The 20,198-nt window shown below is 45.7% G+C and overlaps 1 protein-coding gene across 2 annotated transcripts in view; it reads left to right on the forward strand.

The window, feature by feature from the left end:
- LOC144147234 (E3 ubiquitin-protein ligase UHRF1-like) overlaps positions 1-15,024 on the forward strand; it is a 72,531-nt gene extending 57,507 nt beyond the window's left edge. For both annotated transcript variants that reach the window (XM_077679317.1, XM_077679325.1), the window contains exons 14-15: positions 3,474-3,724; positions 10,927-15,024. In XM_077679317.1, the coding sequence (XP_077535443.1) occupies positions 3,474-3,724; positions 10,927-11,073 (398 nt within the window). In that variant the 3' untranslated portion in view covers positions 11,074-15,024. The remainder of the gene's footprint in view (positions 1-3,473; positions 3,725-10,926) is intronic.
- Positions 15,025-20,198: the final 5,174 nt, after the last annotated feature.

Here is a 20,198-nt window from a genome sequence, read left to right on the forward strand (position 1 = left end):
GTGTGTGGGCACATATTTAACGACGCACAGCTAGGCTTGGAACATACTTAATATTTTCGTATGGTTTATATGCTTATAAAAGGCATAAGTTATTGTCCGGGATTGGGTAATCACATCCCCGAAACATATTTTTCTGCGACGTATATATTCGAAACAAAGCCGCATTCGTTGTCCACGCTGTAAAATGAAGCCAACCTCTCATTGTGCCAGTATCAGGTCTAAACGAGGCGACAGTATAATTCATTTGTGCCTGATGTTTTGGAGGTGACAGGGGTGATATGTTGCTACCGTCGCCGACGCCCGGAAGAGCGGCGACGAAGCGCGCAGCTCCGCGTCTCCGGGTAGCTCTTGCAGGCGATCGCGTACTCTACGAAGACACAGCTGCTTTTTAAGTGACCTAAACGTACTCTTTGCCTATAGACGTCACCATAACAAGTTTTTTTTCAAGGCGCAGAAAGGCGAAAAGAAGCGAAATAGCACCTAAACACTACACGCGGCCCTATCAGTCACGCAGCGCAACTCCCGTCAACGCCGCAGAGAAGCGGCGGCGCAGCGAGCGCGAAGCTCGAGGCGTATAATAACGCTTTTGCGCAAACTGTTTAATGTTTTGCGAAGCAACCAGAAGTGTGCCTAGAACTTTTGCAAGCGGCCAAACCACTACTAACAAACGCCTTGGCGCCAGTATGGACTGAAAAACATGCATAATATGATACAAATATCATTTTACCTAAGCATGCACCGTAGTGGAAGCATAGCAGCACACAACGCCCTGAATCAAAAGACCCGGTTTGACGCACACATTTTATTTAACTTCAAGACAATCAAGAAATGGTTTTGAACACACATCGTCACGGCCTGCGCTTTGAGGTCAAAGCGTGAAATTAGCAGGCGATCGATTGGCTTCTCTTCATTGTAAGGGTAGCACTCGCTTCTTGCGATATACGGGGGCGAACAAATCACTTCACTCCGGTGCAAGCCGAAAAGGTTTTTAAAAAAACTCGCGCACAGTTTACGTACCTGGCGCAGGGTTGAATTGTCGCTAGTGATAATGCCAACATAGTAAACCCAGTTCCAACAGCAGGAGCCTGCTGTGGAATTTCATCGCAAGGCAAACGCGACCACAACGCACACATAGCTTCGGCCGCCACCGGCCTCGGTGAAGGACACGCAGACAGCATTATGTGAGGAAGCAAAAAACTTGTTCTATAAGATGCAAATTACTATCCACAGAAGAGCGGAACCGTGGAAGGTCGACACGCTACTTGCCGCTATGATGTAAACAAGGAGATAACAGACATGTGACTACGCCAAACCTGCAATAACCATCGCAACCACCGCCGGCGCTGCGGCTTGGCAGCCTGCAAATGTCAGCACGGCCTGCACATTTATAATTGTTTATGACTTACGAAAGTGAACGCGCACAGAAAGATTTTATGTGTTCCTTTGAGAGCGTGTGTGCACGATCCTCGTTCTGTTGTTTATCTTGCGACTCTTGTCACATCTGCTGATAGCTTCATTTTTTTATTATTTATGCGATTATTTTCAAGGTAGTGACCTAGAGACTGGTATATTCATTTTCTGCAGATGCCAATCTATCTATTTAGACCAACTTCGGTTTTGTCTTCAGTGTCTTTTTAAGCTGAGTTAGAATCCTAGAGATCAGCCTGTATTCACGCGAGAAAAGCTTCTTCGCTTGCACTTTGAAATTTTGCCGAAGCTCTATGCGATAAGCGCGCAGGACTGAAGTTAACTTCAATAAAATGTAAACGCAAGAAATCTATAGCTTAATTTTGTTACTGCAGCCACGACGAACACCGACCGCATTAACGGTCGGGTTGCATATAACTTGCGTAGTCGGCGTCGCCGCACGACTTGCTGCGCGGCTCATATTTGCGAGTTTCGAAATCTGAAGCTTTGCCAGTGTCTCAAACTCAAGTAAATAACCTTTGCTTAAATAAAGCACAACGTTACATTACGAGATAAAAAAACTGCTGCAACAACACGTACATGCATAATTACTGTGTAGGCACAACTGGCTCCATCGAAGCGTTGATATCTGGCAAAGGCAAGCGAAGAAAACTTTTTCACACTCGAGTGCAGCAACCCCATTGTATGTCAAGCTAAATATGAGCGATAGCAGAATATTCTCTGCGCTATCAACAACTACCTCAAACAGGCAGCAGCTTCAGCAGAGCGCTGTGCACACGGGTGGTGCAGGCACAGAATGCCCCCTTGCAGACAACGGCAACCCTAGTGGCAGCTTTTGTCCCTGTATCAAACTGCGGCCGGAGTTTTGTGACCAGAAAAGCATTGAAGAACTCTGGCAGTACTCTTGTGTACATGAGCAAACCCAGTATCTTCCAGGATTGTCATGGGTCCATGATGTGTGTCATGTTCAGAAAGGGAAAGGGGAGGGACTAATTTTGTATGCACACTGCAATGCATCATGAACTTTTGTTGACTCTTTTGCTGTGCAGTTGTAAAGCACAGGGTGTTACAGCAACAAATGACATCTTTTAAAAAAATTTCTTGGCAAACCACTTCTTTGTTCACACAAGACGTATTTTGTGGTCGATTTCATTTAACACCCAGAACGGTGACGGCATATTATTTAAACTTGTATAAAAACGATTGCATCCATGAAAAAACTGGTGGTCATCATGGGAAAAATGGCCAATTTGAAACAGTGGAATTGCTGGGGTATACAGAATGAAACACAGGATGCCCGTTCGCAGATGGGCACAGCCAAACGCGGCGGCGAGGAGGAAGAATAAACTTTACGGTGACCAAGGTTTTGTCCCTTTTGTTTTTGTGAAGATTCTTCTGCGCTATTCATGATTAAGGAAAGTGAATATGGACTGTTATATGTAAAATAATTCACCATTCTGCAAACTGCACCCCGTGTTTCATTCTGAATACCCTAGGTGGTGCCACCATTCCAAGGGGATCTCTTTTTTTTTTTCCAAGATGGCCGCCGTTTCTTGCAGGGGCAAAAATCAGTTTTTTGTAATGGAGCAAGCTAGCTTTTGGTTGTACATACACTGCAGCTGGTGTCTGTGCCCACTTGTGTTTCCCCTGGAATAAGTCAGGCATTACGCCATGTACAGCCTTTTTTGCATTAGAGTCTGCTATGCTACGCCATGACATCAAAAAACTTCAACAGTGAACGTGCAGCTGTGACTGAAATTTTAGTAACTATGGCCCACAAACACTGTTGGATTTCAGCATCTCAAAGCTTTGCCTGGAAGAGCAAATCACGTCTCTTAGGTGGACTAATCAGCCAGGCTTTGTCTGCAGTCTAATGTGTATTGTGCTATTTGATTAGATGAAAAACCAGCAGTAAACACAGGACACAGCAGAAGAAAACGACGAACAAGCTCGCACTAACAACTGCTAACCCACGCCCAGCTGCATTTGTTACTAGTGCAGCGAGCTGACGCTTGAGCGCTGTTCTTGCCCACTGGCACTTGCAGGCAAGTCTGACGACGAAGCACCTGTTCCGAAGAAGCAGCGTAGTAACGAGACCTGGGACCTGGAGTCGTCAGTGCGCAAGTTGCTGGGAGCAGACCAGTGCAACAAGCGCCTCTGGAGCGAGTGCCTAGAAGTGGTGCCAAAGGGCCGAGTGGCTTTTCTCGCTCGTGTCCAGGAAGTCTTCACATGCGTCTGCTGCCAGGAACTGGCCTGCCGCCCGGTGACGACGCCCTGTGGCCACAGCATCTGCAAGGTAGGGCTGGAAAAGTCATAGTAGCGCCACCAAGTGTGGAAGTTGGAATTGATGAGCAGTGAGCTCTGACCATACATCACTAAACTGGCACAACACCATCATTACCAGAAACATTCACCGGGCTCCAGACTGCACAAAAGTAATCCAGGCAGGTTGCAGTGGCAGTTTAGTGAGACATTCACTGCCAGGAACTGAAATGCACAGCAGGACAACATTCACGCAGCAGGCAGGGGTGAGACAGCTGCGCATATTGCGCACTTTTGATACAAATCTGCTTTCCTGCGCCAGGCTGCTCCAAAAGCTCGAAAATTGCAAAAATTGCGCCAAACTGCTCCAAAACAGTCTGACAGCCAAGGATTTTAACGCTCCCGCCAGTTTCAGTGGGGAAAAATGCTTACTGACGGCATAATTTTCCAGCACTGCCAAGGTGATCATTCAATAAACCCGCATAAAATTGTCCCCAAGATAGTTTTTTCGAAGGTCACCATGTCGGGTTGCACATGTTATATTCTGGGAGATTTTTAAAGTTTTCCCATGGAAAACAATTGCAAAGTCCTGTAGAAAAAATACGTATGTGTACTCCGGCGACAAACTACTGGTAAAAAATGATGAAAAGACGGCAATTTTCGGAGCGCCGTATCTCCGGAATGACATTACTGGGTGCCGCCGTCTTGGTGTGTTGAATATTGGAAAACATGGCCGTCGGGCGAAGGAGTTGCTCGTGGTTCAGGCAGAGTAGAGTGCTCTTCTCTGATTTCTACTGTGGTTTTGGTTATGGGGGTGGTTGGGTTTTTATTTAGTCGTTTGATCTGTTGAGGGAAGTTGCGTGACTCGAAGAATGGGAGTTCATCAAAAACAACGTGGGGCCCGTGAATTCGCCGTGTTTCGGCCTCGAGTGAGAGGCGCGGTGCGTGCTTGAAGTGAAATTTCGGACTCATTGCGGTGTTATAATAAAACGCTGAATTATTGCTGCCTTTGACAGCGAACTTGCGAGTGGCGGAAATGGGACGATCGACACTGCAGAAGTGGTGGCCAAGGCTACATCGCCGCAGAACGTTCAAGCAGTGGCCGATAGCAGGACGGGCTATTATTGCACGCTAGTAATAATGGTTTATCTATCTGAAGTTAAATTTAATGCCAAGAGGGAGGTGGATAAACATACGGACGTTATTCAAATTGCGATCGTAGTGAATGCGCACCTTGGGGATTGAAATGGCAGGGCTGGTGGGGTGCGAAAATTTTCAGCTCGCTTTGCGCAACTTTTGCCATGCCTCTACAATTGTGTGTAAAGCCAAGTCAGATTACAAAAATAATAATTTCAGCATTCACATGATAATGAAAATGCCTTAGGATTGCTTAGTTTTTCGCTTCAATGTTTTCAACGGCACTCCATGCTATCTATGCATAGCGCCTAAGAATTTATAAATGGCTTGTAAAAAGGTATGCAGTTTGTGCCTTGTAATACTCTAGTTGAAAAAACTTCATTGAATGGCTGTTTCAGTGTTGTGTACGTTCAAAACCCATTGAAAATTGCACTCCCCCCTTCCCCCCGAGTTGCCAAAAACTTGATTTTTAGGCTTCTAAGGTGACATAATAAATCTCAACACCTGCTCCAAATCAAGGTCCTTCTGCTCCAAAATCGAGATTTCGCTGCTCCGAAAACTGCTCCCAAATCTGATTCAGCTGTCTCACCCCTGAGCAGGCAATAGCCTAAATTCGATTTGAAACCAAAGTTACAAAAAACTTATTGGGCAAGCAGATGAGGCAGGTGAGTGGAATCTGCAAAAGGCTTCACCTGTGCAGGTGTCTTGAGAATGAAAAGCCAGGTGCGGAGGGAAATAGGGCAACGCAGTGCTGATTGAATCTGCTTTCCTATGTTGCAATCTAGCGGACCTTCCCGTCATCTGCATTGTCAAATTCACCTCACTCCCGTGGAAAGATTGAAGCCTTTAGCATTTTACGATGGTGCTGCGCAAAGCAGCCAGAAACGAGCTTTCATTTTGCCGCATTGCAGAGCACTGAAGTCCTATTGCATCTCCAGTTTTCACGTCTGGACTACATTATTTTGGATTCATACTCGCATCACAGCACCACATCTTTTTGGCGACTTGGCTCATGGTTTCTCAAACACTCATGTGCTGTGCATACGTATGTGCACGTGCACGTTATGTATGCTTGTGCGTGTGAATAGACTGGGAAGCCAAAAAGGCATTGCTGTTTGCTGATCGTTTTTGTCTGGCAAGCTCGAAGGCTAGTCCTCTTGCGTTTGTGTCGATCCATTCTATGTGAGGGCGTTGATGCAAATTGAGGCAGCATATGTGATAATGGCACGGACACATATTACATTTCAATGTGGCCACATATATCGAAGTGTAATATGCATTTATGCTTGTGAGGTTGTAAATGCCTGGCAGAAATATTGGGCTAGTTTTTTGGAACCTCACAAGTGCTCCCTCAAATCCTATCTTTTGGCATGGTGGTAGGGCTTCCTTTTTCCAGCTCTCTGGACATGAGTTCTGGTCTTTGTATTGGTAGTGCATCCGTTTTATATTGAACACAAATGTCGCAAAGGTCCACATGCATGCTGCACAAAAAGCTGAGCATGAGATCATCGAAGGGCACAAATTCATGTTTAATACCTCCATCTTAATAAAAGAGTACTGACACAAAATATTTGTGTTGCGTTTTTTCGCGGCTACAGGTGCCTATGAGCCCACTAATCATAGAATGTCAGATTAGTTGTCAAATGCAGCATAAATATTTTTATTCATGTCAGTTTCGGTTTCGGTGAAGCAAACACTCAAGCAGCCACCATGACGGGATGGCGCACTTGACGTCACTGTTCTTGTCGCATCACAGCCGGCCTGGGCGCGCGCGCGCCAGAACGGCTCGATCGGCCATAGTTAGGGCCCCTCACTTTTTGCGGTGAAACATTTCAAATTCTGCGATTCTAGATAGGGGAATCTGCGAAATTCCGCGACAACATTCAAACGGCATAAGGTACATGTAACAGTTCATTTATTAGACACTTCAGACTCCTAACATGCTAGATTTTATTTACAACTGAAGGAAGCTGTTGTGGCTGAGCATTTGGTGATGCTTTGTGTTTTCTTCACCAAGAGAATGGTACTTGTGAGGCACGATGTCACCATAGCAACTGAATGACTTTTCTGCGTCAACAGAGTTGATTGGCACCGACAGGTATAAGGGCAATGGAAGAAAGTGTTGGAGTCAGGTGTTCCATCCCAGCCCAGAAAGCCAGGACATAAAAATCTTCACTTGGCTTTTCTTGTTTAGAAAGAAATTGTGCCACTAGTCACTAGACTTGAGGTCTTCAGACTTCAGGACACTTGCCATTCAGCAGCTAGGGCTATAAATCCAGGAACGACCCCAAACTCTGATCTCTTCTCTGAGAGACACCCAACTTGCTGGGGATCCAAGCACCTCACACTCTTCAGGAACTTCCAAGTGTCAAGAGTTCTCCAAGTATACTAGTGCCTTGCTAGCCGCTTTACTCATTGCATTCTTCATTTATTTGCAATCTGACCGGCCTTGTCGTGTGCAATGTTCTCTTTCTGTGGCTATGGCTGAGCCACTTGATTCGGGTGGAGGCTGCATCACCTAGCCACTTTTATTATTTGACAAGGTAGGAATACGCAGATGCAAATTTAAAATTTCAACAGTAAAAACGTTGCAGACAATTAATAGAAACTATTTTGCTATTGCTAACAGAAAACACCACTTTTCCGCCCCATTTCACCGAATATATCGTTTTGGGGACGTAGCGCCACACTTTTAACGGTTTTTTTGGAATTCCGCGGAAAAACTTCAATTCCGCGATTTTTTGCGGAATTGCGGAATCGCGGAAAGCTAGGGGCTCTAGCCATAGTCGCACGTGACGTCAGTCCCAAAAAGTGTGATGTGATGCACAAGGCGGAAAAGCGCGTTCCAACAGCACTGCAGCTTCCTCGATACGTCACGGGAGCCCTGACGTCGGCCATTTCGGTCGAAGCGCAGATGACGTCACGAGCTTGCTGAATGGGGCGGGTGAGCTTTCTCGTGCGCACAAGGATTAAAATGGATTTAAAATAGGTATGTTCTACTGGACGATTACGGTTTAAACTTCTGAGGGGGTACCGTATTTATTCGAATCTAGGCCGGCCCCGATTCTAGGCCGACCCCCGAAAGTCCGAAGCCACGAAAAAAAAAAAACTTACCTTGAATGTGCCTAGGCCAAACAAAAAGGCGAGGTCAGCGTTCACAAAAAGAAAACACGTTTATTGAACATGAAGATGCGGTGCTTATTCTGAGTCATCATCGCTGCTAGCCTCTGAATGCCATCCTCGTTGCAGCGCACGCAAATATCCTCTCCCATTGTGTCCTCCAACGACGGACATTTTTTTCATCCACGCCGAAGTCCCACCCGGCTTGAACGTTCGACGACAACTCCGCGGCTAAAACAACTTTTCTTTTAAAAGTGGCACTATAATGGCACCGCTTGTTTGGTGCCATTGCGCTGTCAAAACCGAACGCCACACCGCACGCAGGCCACTATCCACACAATTCAAAATGGCGGCATCACCCCCAGCTATGGCCCCTTAAGTGGCTACTGGCTCGTCTAGTAATGGCTACAATACTTTCTTTTCTGGACGGCGCTAGCTGCGCGCCACTTCCCTCAATTTCACTTGGAAATTGGAGCGTTTCAAAATCCTCGAATCCAAGCCGACCCTGGAGTTTGATATATCAGTAATTCAAAAAAACTATCGACTTAGATTCGAATAAATACGGTATAACCCTCGCCACACATGCAAAAATTTCAGTGGCAAAGTAGGAGTGCAGTTAATACTCGGGGTTTTCCCTTTAGTGCAGCTTCACGGCAATGTGCGTTGTGCCGTGAAGCTCCTACGCAGTAACACTGACTAAGCCTTCTATGTCTATGGCAGCGACTGTGCAAAACATACAAGGACAAGGAAGAAAAAACAAGGAAGAGCGCACTCTGAATTTTATTAGTGAATTGTGACTTTCGCATTGCAGTCAGTGTATCCTACCTGCTAAATAAACGCTTTTTCTGTCTACATAGTATATGATGTGTTACTTGAGCAGTAGTGTCGGTGCAGCCTTTCCTGTAGCAAATGTGCGGTCAATACGCGAGGATTCTCTCTCTCTCTCTCTCTCTCTCTCTCTCTCTCTCTCTCTCTCTCTCTCTCTCTCTCTCTCTCTCTCTCTCTCTCTCTCTCTCTCTCTCTCTCTCTCTCTCTCTCTCGATATGGTATTTCCATGTACAAAGGAAGATTTTTACATAGTTATCTGAGCCTAGAAATTTCGTGTCAGTACTCCTTTAATGTTTCAAACCTAAACAACATTTCAGGATGGAATTTGTCAAGGGCCTTTCATGCCTAAATTGTATATGGATCCCACTAAGAATGTGTAATGCGTAAGGACAGAATGCTGAAACCACATAGTTATAAACAGCATCAGCGCCTCCACATCAATAAGAAAGATTTCTTGTTAAGTTTGTCTTTCTTCTAAATGTCCTAAACACTCACAAAGAAACAGAGGGTTATGTATTATTAAAATTTGATAAAAATTGTTCATCATTTGACTAGGAATTCCTAGGCTTTCTTATCTATAGGGGGTCGACCAGGTCTGCTTGCGCATGGCCACATTAGCAGTGGGTGCTGTTGGCCAAAAGTTAAGGACTCTCTGAATGCCTCTTTTTATCCCACATTCGCGTAAGCAGCAGCCAAAGCTGCCAGTTACCTTCCCCCGATAGTGAAGGTGCCAAGGAAGCCTGCTGCCGCTACTGGAGGTGGCTGGCACATTTCTGCAGCAATCGTTAGAACTCCAATGCAATATACAGTCGATCCCCGCTATAACAAACTCTGCTTCAACGAAATATTTCCAATTTCCTGCCAACTAGCCATAGAAGTCACTGCAACAAAGTCCTTGCCACACCGAACGATTTGTCTTGCTTGTTTTCTCATCAACGAAATTTTCGGTCAGTGGGGCTGGGTTTGAGCATTTATTTTACGATAAGATTAAGCGTACCACCAGCCATCTGTAATATTTTATACATTCAGGGCGCTTAGTTTAACCAAAAACAAGCGATGTGCGCCCACACCATCACCCACAAACGGTAACAAACTCGTAGATGGACGCCATTGTTCGGTGGTGATAATGATGTGGCTGGCAGTCTTTAGACGAGGCGCAGGCTCGGTTCACTAAGCCGGAGGTACAGCCACGACAGCTAAAGCAAGTCTGTATCCAGTTGAAATCACGCGAATGAGCGCTGCTGGCGCTACACTGTGATGTATGTGTTGTGAGAAGCTGTGATTACAGTTTTCCTCCACCGTTCTTCAAAGTCAAAAGAAAAAATAGTATTTTCCTGTTTGGTCTTGAACCTGCATCATCCTGCCATTGTCCAAGCGCGTGCTTGCGATTAAGGCAAGCCCTTGCGGCTTGCCTTCCGAGGTCAGATGCTGCGGTGCCCAGTCAGAGGATAACAGGCGCCGCTCTCCTGCCACAAACAACAGGGGGACCTACGACAACCTAGCACCTATCTGCAAGTAACTAGCTCGGTAGATGTGCCTTGGTGTGCAATGTTATGCGACTGCATTTCTTCCCCCATTAAGGCGCTTTTTGTGTGCTGGTAAAAAACAGTTTGGTAACCACTGGTAGGTTTGTATCCGAAGAATATAAACACTGCGCAATTGCATGCACATCACTCCTTTTTTCTAAAGATTGCACTATATGGCCAATGATGTGGATAACGTACGAAGGTATTTTTCTTGCCCTTTTGGGGTGTGTTGGGGCAGATTTCACCACCAATGTCCGCTTCAACGAAATTTTTCGCCCGTCCCGTTAGTTTCATTGTGGCGGGGTTTGACTATATAGATGATTTTCAGTTCATTGTAAAGAATACATTTTGCATGTGTTTCTAGTAAAGCATTTCTGGCAGTTAATATCGGGGTAATTTCCATTGCCTAAGTTTGTTACAAGGTTTAACTTAGTGTCACCAAACACCTATTTGTGCTTTCCAATTCTATAAAACTTCAAAATTTTCAGAACATCCGAACCTGAATTGGGTATTGTATTATTCCCTTTGATATTTGACACACCCCTAAAAATGAGGTGACCTGTGGTTGTGTTGGCAGGTTATGGTGCCAACTCTTATCTCGGCCGTCTCTATTTGTCACCTGCAGAAGTGCCTGGAGAGATCCTTCAAGGCTGAGGTGTTCAACTGCCCAACTTGTCGCAAGGAGCTGGGCGAGAGCTACGACATCAGTGTCAACACGGCTCTGCAGGAGGCGCTCCAGGCTCTCTTCCCGGGCTACGAGAATGGCCGATAAGAGCCGCACACCCTCTGCCTTTTAAACTGCAGAACTGTGTTCTGTGCTTTTGCCGCTGCATTGTTTGCTCTCTAGCAAGAGCCGAACTACACGAACCGACTCATTTTTTATGTGATACCTGTGCTTGTTTGGAATGTATGGGAGAGCTGTTGTATTTTTGTTTTTTGCGGCAGCCCTTGCTTTGCATTTTGTTCAATCAACTTACCTACTATCACAACTATTACAATTCTTGCATTTGCCCATGCCATTTCCCAGTATTGTATCTCATATGGACTATCGTGTAACAAAGTGCATGCTAAATTCGAAGTGCCCGGTCGATGTTCCCTTGTTCTATTTCTGAGCTTTTATTTGGCACCATCATTGCTTTCCTTGCAGGCAGGCTCGTGGAGCTCCAATACTGCCAGATTTCTTTGATCAGGCATGCTGCGGCTTTCACTTTTCTGGCAATTGTGTTTTGTATCCTTCAGACATTTCAGAAAGCCTGTTTTTAAGTTTCTTCTTGACCCTGCTAAGTGTGGTATACCTGTTCGCGCCTGAACAACTTTCCATTGCAAAGTATTCAGTCCAAGCTTGCGCTTTGCAGCTAATGGTGTTTCTTTTGGAGCATATTCCTGATCTGCAGTTGCATGTTTCCTGCACTGTTACGGGTCCACTCGCCTTGTAGTGACACAGCTGTGAAAGTTGACCCAAAAGCACCATTGCTCTACTCATGTGGTAATCACAAACTGTTAGCTTTGTTGTCAACCTGGAAGGATGCTGACAAATATGCCCATACTCATATGTTAAATTTGAGAAAACCTCTGGAAACGTTTTTTTACAATACCACTTCAGGATATGAAATAATTGTCAAAGTATTCAGTGCATGTGCTTAAATTGTTCAGTGCTTAAATTGTGCATGTATGCATGTAGCGACAAATGCTTTGTGGCATGAACTTTCAGTTTATTCTGTTTTTACCTGCTTGAAGCATCCCTAGTACAAAAGGGAAACAGGTTAGGGGACATTAGTCTTTTTTAAGGGAATCAACTCAAACTCGCATCTTGTTTTTCAGCACCCACGATGCTACTTTTCGCACTACTGCTTGCCACAGTTCTTCCGGATTTGTTAGCATGCATAAAAATGTAAATTCCATGCCTCTGCTCCCTCTACAGCAGCAGTGTGCGGTTTCAAAGGCAGATGCAAAATAGTTGCATTGTGGAAAGCTGCCTGTAGCAGCTTTTTCTTTTTTTTTTTCTCCTTGTGTTTTTGTTTTCGTTGCTCTGCCCTAGGGTAGATTACATGAACAAGATGAACAAAAGCCATGTTTCTTTAGCTGCTGGTGTAGCAGGATTTGCATTTATTTCAGCAGAGATGCATTTGGGAAGATTAGCAGTACAGTCAAACCCGGTTATATAGAACTCGCAAAAAAATACCCGTCAGTTCGATATATGGCATAATTTGGTATAAGCAAGAATTGGCCATCATAAAAGGTCATACCATTTATAAAAACACTTTATTGATGCAGGAGTGGAACAGCTGGCCATTTGCACCATTGAGCGCCAAACTTGTTTACTTGCGCCATCCTGCGCCGAACCGCCCCTATCGCATGAAACTCGTTCATCAGCGGCGTCCTGCACCGCAGAGCCCAAATTGTGCTGCGAGATACGACTGCCACGATGTCCTGTGCCCGAAGACTTGGCTGAAACATCGTGTTTTCAGTTTCATTGCGGCTAATGTTTCAATTTCATCACGGCTATGAGCGGCTATGCAAGTTGGCCTTTGCTTAGCTGTAAGGCCGAAGGCACTACGCACCTTCCTCGCCTTCACTTTGGATTTATTTGGGTGGCATTTGCATGGCTGTGCTTGCCGGTGCCGGCCGCTGCTCCACAATCAATGGAAAATGATGAAACGCGAGTGAAACGTGTCACATCACAAACAGATAGAAAACAGAATAATATTCCCATGAAAGGTTGTAGTTATTGGAGGTGAAATTCAATTTAGTCGACCATTTTTGACGAGCCGCGCGTATGTGCATGTAGTGAACAAACGGGGTCTTGGATGCTTTGCCCTTGCTGGTTAATTGGGTTCACCTTTGTTGTGAGGTAATTACTCATTTTTGCCTGAGGGCTTTGGGGTTAGCTTTGGTTATGTGCAGGATGGTTCAGCATTAAGTATACCTGAATTTTTTAACAACCCCGTGACGGGCAAAGGCTGTACTATGTACTGCTTCGCACACACTGAAACCGCTGTTTGATGAAAAAAATGCAAGCAAATGCCTCGTTTTGCAGGTTTGCTTAACACTGCCGTCTACCGGACATGAGGCGAGGCCCTTAACTCTACATGTGAGGTAAAACCTTTGAAAGGTGATGACACAGTGCACCAGCCGGGGCCGAAGGTAGATAAGTCCGCGTATTGTAAATTTCCAGATATAGTACAAGAACTGCGTTCCTGGTTCCGAGCAGGTTATAGTGCACGGTAGATCAGCTAACATAGTAGATAAATGGAGTAAACGTAATGGCAGGTGGCTGGTACAGCATCCCGTGCCAGCCCCCTGCCAAATGGCCTTTCTGGCTGCTCCAAACCTGTACAAAAGGCAATTTTGCCTGCTCCCAGGACTGCTCCCAAAATCATGTACCCTGTTCCACCCCTCTTGATGAAACTGTCTCACTTTCACATGTATCTTTTCTGCTTGAGCAACTTTGTTTCCTGCAACAGTACACACTTCCCCACGTTGTCTAAAGAGTCGAAGCAGCTGAGACCGCAACCTTCCACATTTGCACAGAAGTGCCGGACTAGTGCAAGTGTACCAATCACTTCGGTAGATGTGGGCAAATGATTGTCATTGCTTTCCTCGTTGCGTTCACCTTCACTTGCTCTCGGTACGATGCCGACAATGCAGTCTTAGTTTCCAAACTCTCCCATGATCTCGACACTATCATCCTGTTACACAAACTCGCCAACTATTGATCTGGCAACGGCATCCGGCAACTTTGACCGCTCGCTTCACGCTTCGGCAACACCAGCGATGGCTTCGTAGCACTCGTCAGAATTTTCAGTCACAACCGGAACATGGAAGCCGGCATGTCTGATGCATTTTTGCACGGTTTCTTTTCTAATATCTGCCCAGGACCTACTCCGAGCAGGTCAGTCTTGAGCACCCTGCTGGCATAAACAATCTCCAAATTATTCTTCAAGATTGTGCTGAGGATGCCCCTTAGAATCTTGTGCCCCGTAGGGACGTCTGACTCCTTACCACATTTGACTCGATTGCCAGCTTCACTGTGAAAAGCAAATTCTGCCTCTTCATGCCCACAAAAGCCCACAAAGTGCGAATGATGCAAGCACAGCGTGCAAAGAAAGCATGGACGCAGCACCTGCGTTTGGCTGTCGGAGCAAGCACGGCAGGCGGGTGAGGATCAGTCTTTGCACGGGGGGTGTCGATGGCTCGCCCTACGTGGCTTGTTGGCACTGTCATGAGAGGAAGAGAGAAGGGGGAAAGAGCCTCTTGGCCGCTCATGAACAGCCAGACTAAACCACATTTTGGCTGTGCCGGCGGGTTACTCCTGCGCCGCGAGCGGAAGCCAACTTGGAGGGGGGGGGGGGGTGCACTTCAGCAGCAATAGGCATCCAATATATCGAGAGTCACTGCTATTTTTGCTCACTGTAAGCATAATTTTTGGCATATATGCTCACTGTGAATGTATCATGTTCAGAAACAGTTCTAGAGACAGAATAATTTGATGTAAGCGGGTTCGACATAATTGGGTTTGACTGTGCGAGAAAGGCATAAATACTTTGTCGTTTTTTGTTCTCTTGTGTGTGTGCATGTTTACGTCTATTGCCTTGTTATTCCAATGTGAATGGTCATTGATCATTGTTCTGTAATGTTAGTGCACTATCTTCCGAGCTTGCAGATTAGTAGGAACACAGAATTTGCTTGTATATCTTGGAATGAAGCTACATTTGTCAACCAACATGTGTGTTCTTGAATCGAGTTCAACATTTGCGTGTGCGTGCATGTGTGTGTGCGTGTGTGTTGGTAAACCTCTGGTGTCAGCCATGGGCGTCGGCAGGATTTTGTCTGCCTTGTTGCACCATGGCAGGAAGGGGGGGGGGGGGTAAACAGAATTCCACGGCATCCAGATATCATGTAGAAAGATTAAGAAACCTGTTATGTGTTCTTAATGGCAGCAAGTTTCTGTGTTTATTTACGCTCACACCAAGAAACTACTCCGTGACATAACAGTAACATTTTATTAAACAGAACGATCGAAGGCACAGACTTTCGAAACAATTGTCTTGTGCCAACCCAGTAGCGATGGAAGGTTAAATGACATTGCGAAGCAAGATTCTGGAAAATTGCTATATATGCTTTGTGCCTATTCATTCTTGCACTCGCCCATCCGAGAAAGCAACATGTGCCATACAAGCGCACGCGTGCCGCGATGTGGTTGTCTTAGAGATAAATCTTCGCCAACCCTTTTTTAATTCTGTAACAATGCAACAAAGGCATACCGCGTCCAGACAAACGGTTGTCAGACATCATCGAACGAAGCCAGATTTAGACGCCAAATTACGCTCAAAACAGCATGAGCCGGACAACACGTCATTGCAGGGAATATAATGGCCCCTTGGAGAGCAAGATCGATAGTGGGATAGATCCCCTCAGCGAGTACCAGAAGATCTATCAGGTATCCATTGAAGTCCATGTTCATCCACAATCAACACCAAAGTTCAGCTTCACAGTCGAAATCGAAATGGCAGTATTTCTTTACTGGCTCACACAGCTTCATCTGATGCAATGAAAGCAAAGCCAATCTTCCTTTGCTGATGACAGAATCTACAAGTAAGGGATGAAGCTAAGAGTACTCTTCCAGAGTTCCAGAGTGTTGGCCAGTGCATGTGGCGCACAATGATTCGCGGCACACTGCCTTCTGTGCCAACCTGTTCTGCTGTCTCCTCGTTCTCTAAATTGGGTCCATAAAGCCTACTTCCGCTTTTATCCTATGCTCGCTAATTTTTTCCACCATGAGACACATGTGCTGCTGCACCTTAAAACTCTCCATTTGTCGATTTAAAATATCTATTTTTTAACAAATTGCACCAAACAGAATAAACTAAAATGGCTCGTGCTGCATTTTTTTACTGATACATTCTTCGCTTGTAGAACATCTAGCTTCCTGGCGTGAATCCGATGGGACCATAAAATACACTCGATTAAAACAAAAAAAGCAACTTTCCATTAAAGGGGCCATGCAGACAAAACACTCGTTTGGTTCATTCGAAAGAGTGCCTCGTTAGAATCATACTGACACTACTTTTAACGTAAACTTTGCTCAAATAAAATAAGCTATATAAGGAAAAAATGGAATGGCCATGCGATTCAGTAGCTCATTTCCTGCACTAGAACTTATGACATCATATGCACAGCCGGCAAAATTGGCTGAGGCCGGCAAAAGCAAACGCAAGTTGTTAGGCAGTGTTTTTAATCTTGTAGAATGAGCTATTTTCACTAAAGTGTAATGCATATTCATTTTATAACGGTAAGAATGGTGGGGTAAACAATGGAAGCTACGAAAGCACATGTAAACACGGGAGTACCAGTGCGTACTGCGTGCACTATGCTTGTGATAGACAGCAGTGCGGCGCTTTGGGGTTTTTTCACATGACCCTGGCCGATTGGCGTAAGCGACATTGTCTTACGTGACCATGTTTGTCGAACATACCCCATGTTTCACGAAATAATTATTACCTACCATAACAAAAACAAGCCAGGTGCAAATACGGTCAAAAACGAAGCAAAGGCGGAAAGCGGTGCAGAGCAGTATGGTGGCGCCATCTAGGAGGAATGACTGTAAACAAGGCTCTGCAGTCTGCTGCAGACTGAACAACGCACTTGAATTTCACTTGAAGACTCTTCCTTGTGATGTCATGGCAGATGTCATGAAGCACACAGTTTAGCAGGAGAATCGAAAATTTTAACTTAAATTACTCAATTTCTCTGTGAATAATGCGTCGCTTGCTGCCGGACAAGTGCTGGGGCCACTATAAAACACCAAATATTTCTAATAAACAAACTTGTATTTTGTCTGCATGGCCCTTTTAGACAAACATAAATATGTTTTGGCGAGTGAAAGGTCACAACAAGCACATAAACACTTTATCCAATAGGCATGTATATCACAGGCTAACAGGCCAACTTGATGGGCCATGCCAGACCTGTGCAAAATAAGGGAGTTTTCCCTGTAAGAATGATGAGAAAGAGGCAAGAAAGCAAGACATTGGTAATGGACCAATTTCGATTAATCTTTTGCTCAGGAAGACGTTAGTCGATTAGTCTTTTGCCTAAGCTGGGCACCGTGCAATTGACAGGTGTATTTATTAGATGCGACGCATCTCTTGCTCTGGGGGTATGTCCCTCCTGCGTCGTCGGCGTCCGCACACCGCATGCGCAACTCTCCACCCTAAGCCCACAGCTGCACGATACTACATTATAAAAATAAGAAATAGCGGCGCCCGGTTTCGATCCCACGACTCTTCTGGCCGCAATGGGAGGTACGCGGTGCTCTTCCCACTACGCTACAAATCCGGGACAGGAGCGAGTGCTACGAACGCGCCTTATGTCCTTGACTTATTCAAACTACGTCAAGAAGCTACTGATACAACGAAGGCATGCGAAGCTGAACGTCAACGGAAACGACGAACTGAAAACTTTAGAGGAGGATGTTGAATTTCCCGTGGGAAAGCTGTGGCGGGAAGCGCCACACGCCTTGCAGCTCAACCAGCCCCGTCCGCAGCGCCTCTGATGCTGATTGTGGCGGTTCAGTCAGCGCTTGCTCTCGTTCCGCATATGAGAACACCCGATGTGATGGAATGCATCATACGCGTTCACAACACGTTTCACCCGATTTAGAGAATCAACCCAATGGAAACGCCAATTGAACCCCCCCAAGCGTCGCATCACATCAGGGTTCCCTCGCGAGAAGATGGGCGTAATTTTTTGATGATGATGATGGCCCCTCTGGCCACTTGTGCTGAACACGATTGTGGGCTCGCGATGTTGGAACGGATTATCATATTCACTCGAACCTCATTCTTTGCGGTTGAGGCCTTGCAAAGCCATTGGAAAAAGGTAATATATGTATGGACTCCAAGCAGCAGCTTCTGGCAAGAAGGTTTCGCAGGTGCAACGTGCACATAAGCCAGCCTTTCAAACACATTTTACAGGGCCCTTGAGTGGTTCAGCATTTTCCCCTTTAGGCGAGCGTGTGGCTAAGAAAGAACCCAGGCGTAGCTAATCTGGAAATGCACAAGGTAGGTCTCAAATTCATCTGATGTGACAAATTGGTTTTTTGAAGAAAGACGCCAGGAGCAGAATTTGCACAGTAAAGGCTTTCAGTGGTGACTGGCTTACATCTTTGTTGGTGGTGTCTATGTGCGTGCTCACTGAAGACCGACCAACAAAAAAGTGCCTCTTCTTTTTGTAACAAAAGCTGCACTACACTACCTCGGGCACTCTTCATGGGGTGACCAGTTTTGACCTTGGGAGCTAGAGGTCAGACCACACCCCCTTCCATAAGCGCCCGGCATGGAGCAGCGGCAGGATGGCAAGGAGATATAGGCTTATTCTTGGATGAAACCGGGGCAAACTTAAACAAAGACAATAGAAGGGAAATGCAAGGACAGCGCTGGTCTAAAAACTAAAGTTTAATATCAAGAAGGGTGAATATAAATAGTTAACACAAAACAATAAAAAACGCTGCGCATGAGCAAAACAAGTTTACAAAAGCCACGGTGATAAGGCAACTAGATAGACACCGGCTACAGTCAAGGCCCACGCAGATATGCAGTCTCTTTGAGATGAAGACACATGCTTGTATGACACACTTGTCTACTCTTTCTATTATGTAAAACGCTTCCATAATTCTGCGGGGTGTTTGTTTACAGTGCCTAAATAAAATGTAAGTGACAGGAAAATTAGGTTTGCATCCGCGGCACTTGGTACAGCGTGAAGAAAGATGGGATGATGGGGGGCTTTTAAATGACAATTCATGCTCTCTCAAAAGCACGTTGATACAATTTGTGTTCGACTTTGTCTTTGTTTAAGTTTGCGTTGGTTTCATCCAAGAATAGGTCTTTCCAACTAGCCCAGCTTGCAACCCTTCTGGCGAGAGATAGGCGAGGAGGCCGCCGCCGCCGCAGCGATAAGCGCGCGCCACAAAGGAAGGCCACGAGCGGTGCAGAGCTATGTGCGATGGAGGGAGACAAACATCCAGCTGTTGTTGCTCGTACAGCGGGGAGGCTTAAAAAACGCCGTGAGGCGAAAAAAGATGATAAGCAGTGTATTCATTGCAAACATGTCTGTATATCATTTCGAAACCACACCTCGACAATGGGCCTAGCCGGGGCAGTGAAGCTTTCGCTATCAACTAGGGTTAACCAAAGCTGAAACAGCAATTTTTTTTCTACGCTGGTGTTGCAATGAGCATTCTGGAAAGTTTCTGGTCATAATTTCAGCTGGAAGTTAAGCAAGCATGAGTGGAGCTGAGGAAGAGGGGAAAAGGGCGGGCGCGGGGGGAAAGGGGGGACAAGTGCCCATCTTGCCGACGCCATGCATGGTGTGAGCGGGTTTCCAGGTACAGGAACTAACACTGAATTGATCTGTGAAGTGTTGCAGATGCAAATAATCAAATGCCTGCAAACAAAAACTACTTCAAAAGAAAAAAAAATCATGCTCCCCTCCGTCTAACGACGACGATGGTTGAACACGAAGCTTTCTCGTGATGGATTTTTTGGTTGGCCAATCCCACACTGCGAGCATGTGCTACTATGGCGGTATGCACCACTTTTCTAGAATACCCATGGCAACTCTAGGGTGTGCACTCTGTAGGCCTAACGTTTGGGGTTTGGGTGTACGGCACAAATCGGTACCTGCTGCTGGGCATTCAGTGAGCAGTTTTTTGAATGGGTGCGTGTTAAACATCAAGATGTGACGTTAGGCCTAACGTCCTAAGCCTCAAAATGGGAAGTTAGGCCTAATGTCTTGTGGTTAACAACCTTATGCTTACAGCACACAAAGCAACACCATCCTTCTCGTGACGGATTCTTTGGTTGTCGTCTTGAGTTTTCCAAGCCACTTCGACTATGT

The sequence above is a fragment of the Haemaphysalis longicornis genome, unplaced genomic scaffold (assembly GCF_048455015.1).
Source record: "Haemaphysalis longicornis isolate Haplotype H1 unplaced genomic scaffold, Haemaphysalis longicornis Haplotype H1 scaffold_1, whole genome shotgun sequence".
In the NCBI taxonomy this organism is placed as follows: Eukaryota; Metazoa; Arthropoda; class Arachnida; order Ixodida; family Ixodidae; genus Haemaphysalis; species Haemaphysalis longicornis.